The 8,407-nt window shown below is 53.3% G+C and overlaps 1 protein-coding gene across 1 annotated transcript in view; it reads left to right on the forward strand.

Annotated features, from left to right (window-relative positions):
• The first annotated feature begins 939 nt into the window (after positions 1 to 939).
• Positions 940 to 8,407, forward strand: part of ptpmt1 (protein tyrosine phosphatase mitochondrial 1) — an 8,357-nt gene continuing 889 nt past the window's right edge. Inside the window, exons 1-3 of the mRNA XM_072460584.1 lie at positions 940 to 1,113; positions 3,141 to 3,221; positions 5,820 to 6,011. Coding sequence (XP_072316685.1) covers positions 967 to 1,113; positions 3,141 to 3,221; positions 5,820 to 6,011 — 420 coding nt within the window. The 5' untranslated portion in view covers positions 940 to 966. The remainder of the gene's footprint in view (positions 1,114 to 3,140; positions 3,222 to 5,819; positions 6,012 to 8,407) is intronic.

The following is an 8,407-nucleotide window of genomic DNA, read 5'->3' on the forward strand; positions in this document are numbered from 1 at the left end:
ACAGCAGACACATGACCTACAGCGGACACATGACCTACGACCTACAGCAGACACATGACCTACAGCACACAGTCACATGACCTACAGCGGACACATGACCTACGACCTACAGTAGACACATGACCTACAGCAGACACATGACCTACAGACACATGACCTACAGCAGACACATGACCTACAGCAGACACATGACCTACAGCAGACACATGACCTACAGCAGACACATGACCTACAGCACACAGACACATGACCTACAGCAGACACATGACCTACAGCGGACACATGACCTACGACCTACAGCAGACACATGACCTACAGCACACACATGACCTACAGCAGACACATGACCTACAGCAGACATATGACCTACAGCACACAGTCACATGACCTACAGCGGACACATGACCTACGACCTACAGTAGACACATGACCTACAGCAGACACATGACCTACAGACACATGACCTACAGCAGACACATGACCTACAGCAGACACATGACCTACAGCAGACACATGACCTACAGCAGACACATGACCTACAGCACACAGACACATGACCTACAGCAGACACATGACCTACAGCGGACACATGACCTACGACCTACAGCAGACACATGACCTACAGCACACACATGACCTACAGCAGACATATGACCTACAGCAAACAGTCACATGACCTACAGCAGAATATGGAGCTGTGTCTAAAGTGCATTTTTTAGACACAGGCTGAAAGTCTTAGACATGGACCTCTTGTCTTATGGTTATGGACCCCTTGTCCCCTTGTCCCCTTGTCCCCTTGAGTGACACAGATATGTCCCGCTCTGGTTCTGGTCCATGTCATCACTACAACAAAGGACGGAGGCCTTCTAAACATGGTTCTGTTTGTATCCAAGTTTTCCTCCGGCCCACAGTCTGTGTGGTCCTGGGCGTGGTCCTGGGCGTGGTCCTGGGCGTGGCACCTGCGTCATGGCGTGGCTCTCGGCCCGCCTGCTCTTCTACCCCACGCTGGCCTATAACCTGCTGATGGAGAGGTGGAGCAGCCGGCGTTGGTTTGACAGAGTGGACTCCGCCCTCATCCTGGGAGCGCTGCCCTTCAAGTCCATGACCACACAGGTACGTCTGAGCGTGTACTTGACCACACAGGTACGTCTGAGCGTGTACTTGACCACACAGGTACGTCTGAGCGTGTACTTGACCACACAGGTACGTCTGAGCGTGTACTTGACCTCACAGGTACGTCTGAGCGTGTACTTGACCACACAGGTACGTCTGAGCGTGTACTTGACCACACAGGTACGTCTGAGCGTGTACTTGACCTCACAGGTACGTCTGAGCGTGTACTTGACCTCACAGGTACGTCTGAGCGTGTACTTGACCTCACAGGTACGTCTGAGCGTGTACTTGACCACACAGGTACGTCTGAGCGTGTTCTTGACCTCACAGGTACGTCTGAGCGTGTACTTGACCACACAGGTACGTCTGAGTGTGTACTTGACCACACAGGTACGTCTGAGCGTGTACTTGACCACACAGGTACGTCTGAGCGTGTACTTGACCACACAGGTACGTCTGAGCGTGTACTTGACCACACAGGTACGTCTGAGCGTGTACTTGACCACACAGGTACGTCTGAGCGTGTACTTGACCACACAGGTACGTCTGAGCGTGTACTTGACCACACAGGTACGTCTGAGCGTGTACTTGACCACACAGGTACGTCTGAGCGTGTACTTGACCACACAGGTACGTCTGAGCGTGTACTTGACCACACAGGTACGTCTGAGCGTGTACTTGACCTCACAGGTACGTCTGAGCGTGTACTTGACCTCACAGGTACGTCTGAGCGTGTACTTGACCACACAGGTACGTCTGAGCGTGTTCTTGACCTCACAGGTACGTCTGAGCGTGTACTTGACCACACAGGTACGTCTGAGCGTGTACTTGACCACACAGGTACGTCTGAGCGTGTACTTGACCACACAGGTACGTCTGAGCGTGTACTTGACCACACAGGTACGTCTGAGCGTGTACTTGACCACACAGGTACGTCTGAGCGTGTACTTGACCACACAGGTACGTCTGAGCGTGTACTTGACCACACAGGTACGTCTGAGCGTGTACTTGACCACACAGGTACGTCTGAGCGTGTACTTGACCACACAGGTACGTCTGAGCGTGTACTTGACCACACAGGTACGTCTGAGCGTGTACTTGACCACACAGGTACGTCTGAGCGTGTACTTGACCACACAGGTACGTCTGAGCGTGTACTTGACCACACAGGTACGTCTGAGCGTGTACTTGACCACACAGGTACGTCTGAGCGTGTACTTGACCTCTCAGGTACGTCTGAGCGTGTACTTGACCACACAGGTACGTCTGAGCGTGTACTTGACCACACAGGTACGTCTGAGCGTGTACTTGACCTCACAGGTACGTCTGAGCGTGTACTTGACCTCACAGGTACGTCTGAGCGTGTACTTGACCACACAGGTACGTCTGTAAACTTTATGCACCAAAGCCACTTTCTCCACCTGTTCCTCCATCGCACAGTTACAGAGGGAACAACCTGCTGAGCGCGTGCGCAGCTTCAGAAGCACACGCTGGACGCTGGACGCTGGACGCAGCTTCAGAGTTTCTTAATATGACACAAACTTGTCATTTTCGTCCTTTGATCACATCAATGAAGATAATGTCAGCTTTGTGTTCGTGTTTGTTTCATGTGGATAGGCCCAGTATTTACAGAGATATGAACCATAAACCAGGCCAATAAATCTGACCTCTGACCTCTGGTTAGAGATCTGACCTGAACCAGTCCAATTGAAACTACAGAATGTTGTGATGTAAAAGAACATTCTGAGTGACACCACATTATTTTTGTACTTTCTCTATTTTATGTTGTTGTTTTTTCACAGTGAAGTGTAAAACTACAGAAGGTGGCGGTCAATGCACCTGCTGACCGCCACTGACCGCCACTCAAACAACAAACTCAGAGGACAAACTGTGTCTTCAGCTGAGAACAGTTTTATTCCATTTGTCTTTGATTTTCAGTCAGTCCCAGACATCTCTAGCTGTGACTGACCTTTGTGACTGACCTTTGTGACTGACCGCTGTGACTGACCGCTGTGACTTGTGTGCAGCTGGTGGAGGAGGAGCATGTGGGCGGAGTCATCACCATGAATGAGGAGTATGAGACGCGGCTGCTCTGTAACTCTGCTCAGGTGAGACACAAACACAGGGACATGAACAAGACCAGAGACAACACCATTTTCCTGGACATTTACAATCTAAGGTTGGACCACACTGACCACACTGGACACACTGTACACACTGACCACACTGGACACACTGACCACACTGGACACACTGACCACACTGGACACACTGTACACACTGACCACACTGACCACACTGACCACACTGGACACACTGACCACACTGGACACACTGACCACACTGGACACACTGTACACACTGACCACACTGACCACACTGACCACACTGGACACACTGACCACACTGTACACACTGACCACACTGACCACACTGACCACACTGGACACACTGACCACACTGACCACACTGGACACACTGATCACACTGGACACACTGTACACACTGACCACACTGGACACACTGGACACTGTTACGGCAGTTTAGTAAAGTAAGTAAGTAAAGAGTAACCAGGCAACAACTTGAAGCAGAAACAGAGTCTCTTAGTCTCTCTCAAAAGGTGGAAGTTTATTCACGTGCACAGTGGATAAACACCCTCACTTTCCCTAAGACAAGTTTGTTCTGTCCTACCTAACTTTACAAGTTACAAAGTACACCTTTTATAGGTGGTAACAAACATGACATAATCACAACCCAAATCAGCTCAAAAAGAGATAGACCAGACTATCACGTCTGTGACGGTTCCATCTCTTCAGAGGTTTAATCAAAGACCATTTCCACACTGAATCCGGTCCTGACGCATTAATTGATGATTAAGAGGCGCCGGACAGTAGATATTCAGTATAATCAGGACCTCATATTCTTATCCCATCTGCACAGGAGAACAACACAGATATTAATTCCGTGACATGTCATGGCCTAAAACAACATTAGAATGACATGACATGACCCATTTTCTGCCATTACAACACACTGGACACACTGGACAAACTGGACACACTGGACACACTGGACAGATGTCTCCAGTGCAGTGCAGGACACTCATTGAGATAAAGACATTAAACTGCTGGTGCCTCTTCTGCTGCAGTGAATGTTTTGATGTTGACCCTCTGGTTGACCCTCTGGTTGACCCTCTGGTCTGGATTTACCCGGATCAAAAGCTTGTGCTGAGTTGTGGTTGTAGGAAGTGACTTGTGTCTTGGTTGATCTGGTTTGGCCCTCGAGACGTCTGGACGCCGCCATGACACTGTTTGTCACTGAAGTAGTGGGACCTAAGTGTAAGGGCCTAAGTGTAAGGGCCTAAGTGTAAGGGCCTAAGTGTAAGGGCCTAAGTGTAAGGGCCTAAGTGTGAGGGCCTAAGTGTGAGGGCCTAAGTGTAAGGGCCTAAGTGTGAGGGCCTAAGTGTAAGGGCCTAAGTGTAAGGGCCTAAGTGTGAGGGCCTAAGTGTGAGGGCCTAAGTGTAAGGGCCTAAGTGTAAGGGCCTAAGTGTAAGGGCCTAAGTGTGAGGGCCTAAGTGTGAGGGCCTAAGTGTGAGGGCCTAAGTGTGAGGGCCTAAGTGTAAGGGCCTAAGTGTAAGGGCCTAAGTGTAAGGGCCTAAGTGTGAGGGCCTAACTGTGAGGGCCTAAGTGTGAGGGCCTAAGTGTGAGGGCCTAAGTGTAAGGGCCTAAGTGTAAGGGCCTAAGTGTAAGGGCCTAAGTGTGAGGGCCTAAGTGTGAGGGCCTAAGTGTAAGGGCCTAAGTGTAAGGGCCTAAGTGTAAGGGCCTAAGTGTGAGGGCCTAAGTGTGAGGGCCTAAGTGTGAGGGCCTAAGTGTGAGGGCCTAAGTGTGAGGGCCTAAGTGTGAGGGCCTAAGTGTGAGGGCCTAAGTGTAAGGGCCTAAGTGTAAGGGCCTAAGTGTGAGGGCCTAAGTGTAAGGGCCTAAGTGTAAGGGCCTAAGTGTGAGGGCCTAAGTGTGAGGGCCTAAGTGTGAGGGCCTAAGTGTGAGGGCCTAAGTGTGAGGGCCTAAGTGTGAGGGCCTAAGTGTAAGGGCCTAAGTGTGAGGGCCTAAGTGTGAGGGCCTAAGTGTGAGGGCCTAAGTGTGAGGGCCTAAGTGTGAGGGCCTAAGTGTGAGGGCCTAAGTGTGAGGGCCTAAGTGTAAGGGCCTAAGTGTAAGGGCCTAAGTGTAAGGGCCTAAGACGCTGGTTCAGTGCCGGTTTAGGAGCCAGGGAGCGATGTGCACGGTCAGGCTTTATTTGACCAGCTTTAGTTGGAAGTTTGAGATGTTTGGGGGTCCGGGTCTCACGGGGTCCGGGTCTCTCGGGGGTCCGGGTCTCTCGGGGGTCCGGGTCTCTCGGGGCTCCGGGTCTCTAGGAGCTCCGGGGCTCGCGGGGGTCCGGGTCTCTCGGGGCTCCGGGTCTCTCGGGGGTCCGGGGCTCTCGGGGGTCCGGGGCTCTCGGGGGTCAGTGTAGTGCCAGTGCAGAGCTAGCAGTTAGCTTAGGTGTAGCACTGCTAGCCTGGTGTTTTTCCTTCTTGTTTTTCTTAAACATGTTCCAAGTGTGTCCAGCCAGAGTCTGACCGAGTCTGTGTGGGCGTGTGTGGGCGTGTGTGGGCGTGTGTGGGCGTGTGTGGGCGTGTGTGGGCGTGTGTGGGCGTGTGTGGGCGTGTGTAGGAGTGGCAGGAGGCGGGGGTGGAGCAGCTCCGCCTCAGCACGGTGGACCTGCTGGGAGTTCCTACTCTAGAGAACCTACATGAGGGCGTGAGCTTTGCTGTGAGGCACCGGGACCAGGGCCACACGGTGTATCTGCACTGTAAAGCTGGACGCTGCAGAAGCGCCACCATGGCCGCCGCCTACCTCATCCAGGTGAGGCCGCTCGGGAGCTCCGCCCACACCAGGAGCTCCGCCCACACCAGGAGCTCCGCCCACACCAGGAACACCACCCACACCAGGAGCTCCGCCCACACCAGGAGCTCCGCCCACACCAGGAACACCACCCACACCAGGAGCTCCGCCCACACCAGGAGCTCCGCCCACACCAGGAACACCACCCACATCAGGAGCTCCACCCACACCAGGAACACCACCCACACCAGGAACACCACCCACACCAGGAACACCACCCACACCAGGAACACCACCCACATCAGGAGCTCCACCCACACCAGGAACACCACCCACATCAGGAGCTCCACCCACACCAGGAACACCACCCACATCAGGAGCTCCACCCACACCAGGAACACCACCCACATCAGGAACACCACCCACACCAGGAACACCACCCACACCAGGAACACCACCCACATCAGGAGCTCCACCCACACCAGGAACACCACCCACATCAGGAGCTCCACCCACACCAGGAACACCACCCACACCAGGAACATCACCCACACCAGGAACACCACCCACACCAGGAGCTCTACCCACACCAGGAACACCACCCACACCAGGAGCTCCACCCACATCAGGAGCTCCACCCACATCAGGAGCTCCACCCACACCAGGAACACCACCCACACCAGGAACACCACCTACACCAGGAACACCACCCACACCAGGAGCTCCACCCACACCAGGAACACCACCCACACCAGGAGCTCCACCCACACCAGGAACACCACCCACATCAGGAGCTCCACCCACATCAGGAGCTCCACCCACACCAGGAACACCACCCACACCAGGAACACCACCCACACCAGGAGCTCCACCCACACCAGGAACACCACCCACACCAGGAGCTCCACCCACACCAGGAACACCACCCACATCAGGAGCTCCACCCACACCAGGAACACCACCCACATCAGGAGCTCCACCCACACCAGGAACACCACCCACATCAGGAGCTCCACCCACACCAGGAACACCACCCACATCAGGAGCTCCACCCACACCAGGAACACCACCCACATCAGGAGCTCCACCCACACCAGGAACACCACCCACATCAGGAACACCACCCACACCAGGAACACCACCCACACCAGGAACACCACCCACATCAGGAGCTCCACCCACACCAGGAACACCACCCACATCAGGAGCTCCACCCACACCAGGAACACCACCCACACCAGGAACATCACCCACACCAGGAACACCACCCACACCAGGAGCTCTACCCACACCAGGAACACCACCCACACCAGGAGCTCCACCCACATCAGGAGCTCCACCCACATCAGGAGCTCCACCCACACCAGGAACACCACCCACACCAGGAACACCACCTACACCAGGAACACCACCCACACCAGGAGCTCCACCCACACCAGGAACACCACCCACACCAGGAGCTCCACCCACACCAGGAACACCACCCACATCAGGAGCTCCACCCACATCAGGAGCTCCACCCACACCAGGAACACCACCCACACCAGGAACACCACCCACACCAGGAGCTCCACCCACACCAGGAACACCACCCACACCAGGAGCTCCACCCACACCAGGAACACCACCCACATCAGGAGCTCCACCCACACCAATATTTGAACTGAAGATATTTGTTAAAAACTCAGTTAAGATATAAATAAAACTCTTTAGACCAAAGTGCAGGGCCATTTTCTCTCCTTAAACCTCATTTTTTATCATCACATTTCAAATAAATAATTTTCACCCTTTTTCTTCAAAAAACATTGTATCTCACATCACCTGGTCATGTTTGTAATGTGACTGTCACTCACTCTCACTCTCTCTCACTCTGTGTCACTCTCTTGTCACTCTCTGTCACTCACTCTCACTCTCTGTCACTCTCTCTCACTCTCTGTCACTCTGTGTCACTCTCTGTCACTCTCTGTCACTCTGTGTCACTCTCTCTCACTCTCTGTCACTCTGTGTCACTCTCTCTCACTCACTCTCACTCTCTGTCACTCTCACTCTCTCTCACTCTCTTGTCACTCTCTGTCACTCACTCTCACTCTCTTGTCACTCTGTGTCACTCTCTGTCACTCTCTGTCACTCTGTGTCACTCTCTGTCACTCACTCTCACTCTCTGTCACTCTCACTCTCTCTCACTCTCTTGTCACTCTCTGTCACTCACTCTCACTCTCTTGTCACTCTCTGTCACTCACTCTCACTCTCTGTCACTCTGTCACTCTCTCTCACTCTCTGTCACTCTGTGTCACTCTGTGTCACTCTCTGTCACTCTCTGTCACTCTGTGTCACTCTCTCTCACTCTCTCTCACTCTCTGTCACTCACTCTCACTCTGTCACTCACTTTCTCTCACTCTGTCACTCTCTCTCACTCT

Source organism: Eucyclogobius newberryi, unplaced genomic scaffold, assembly GCF_026437365.1.
Source record: "Eucyclogobius newberryi isolate DKJ021-1_F unplaced genomic scaffold, fEucNew1.0.hap1 SCAF_3, whole genome shotgun sequence".
Taxonomy (NCBI): domain Eukaryota; kingdom Metazoa; phylum Chordata; class Actinopteri; order Gobiiformes; family Gobiidae; genus Eucyclogobius; species Eucyclogobius newberryi.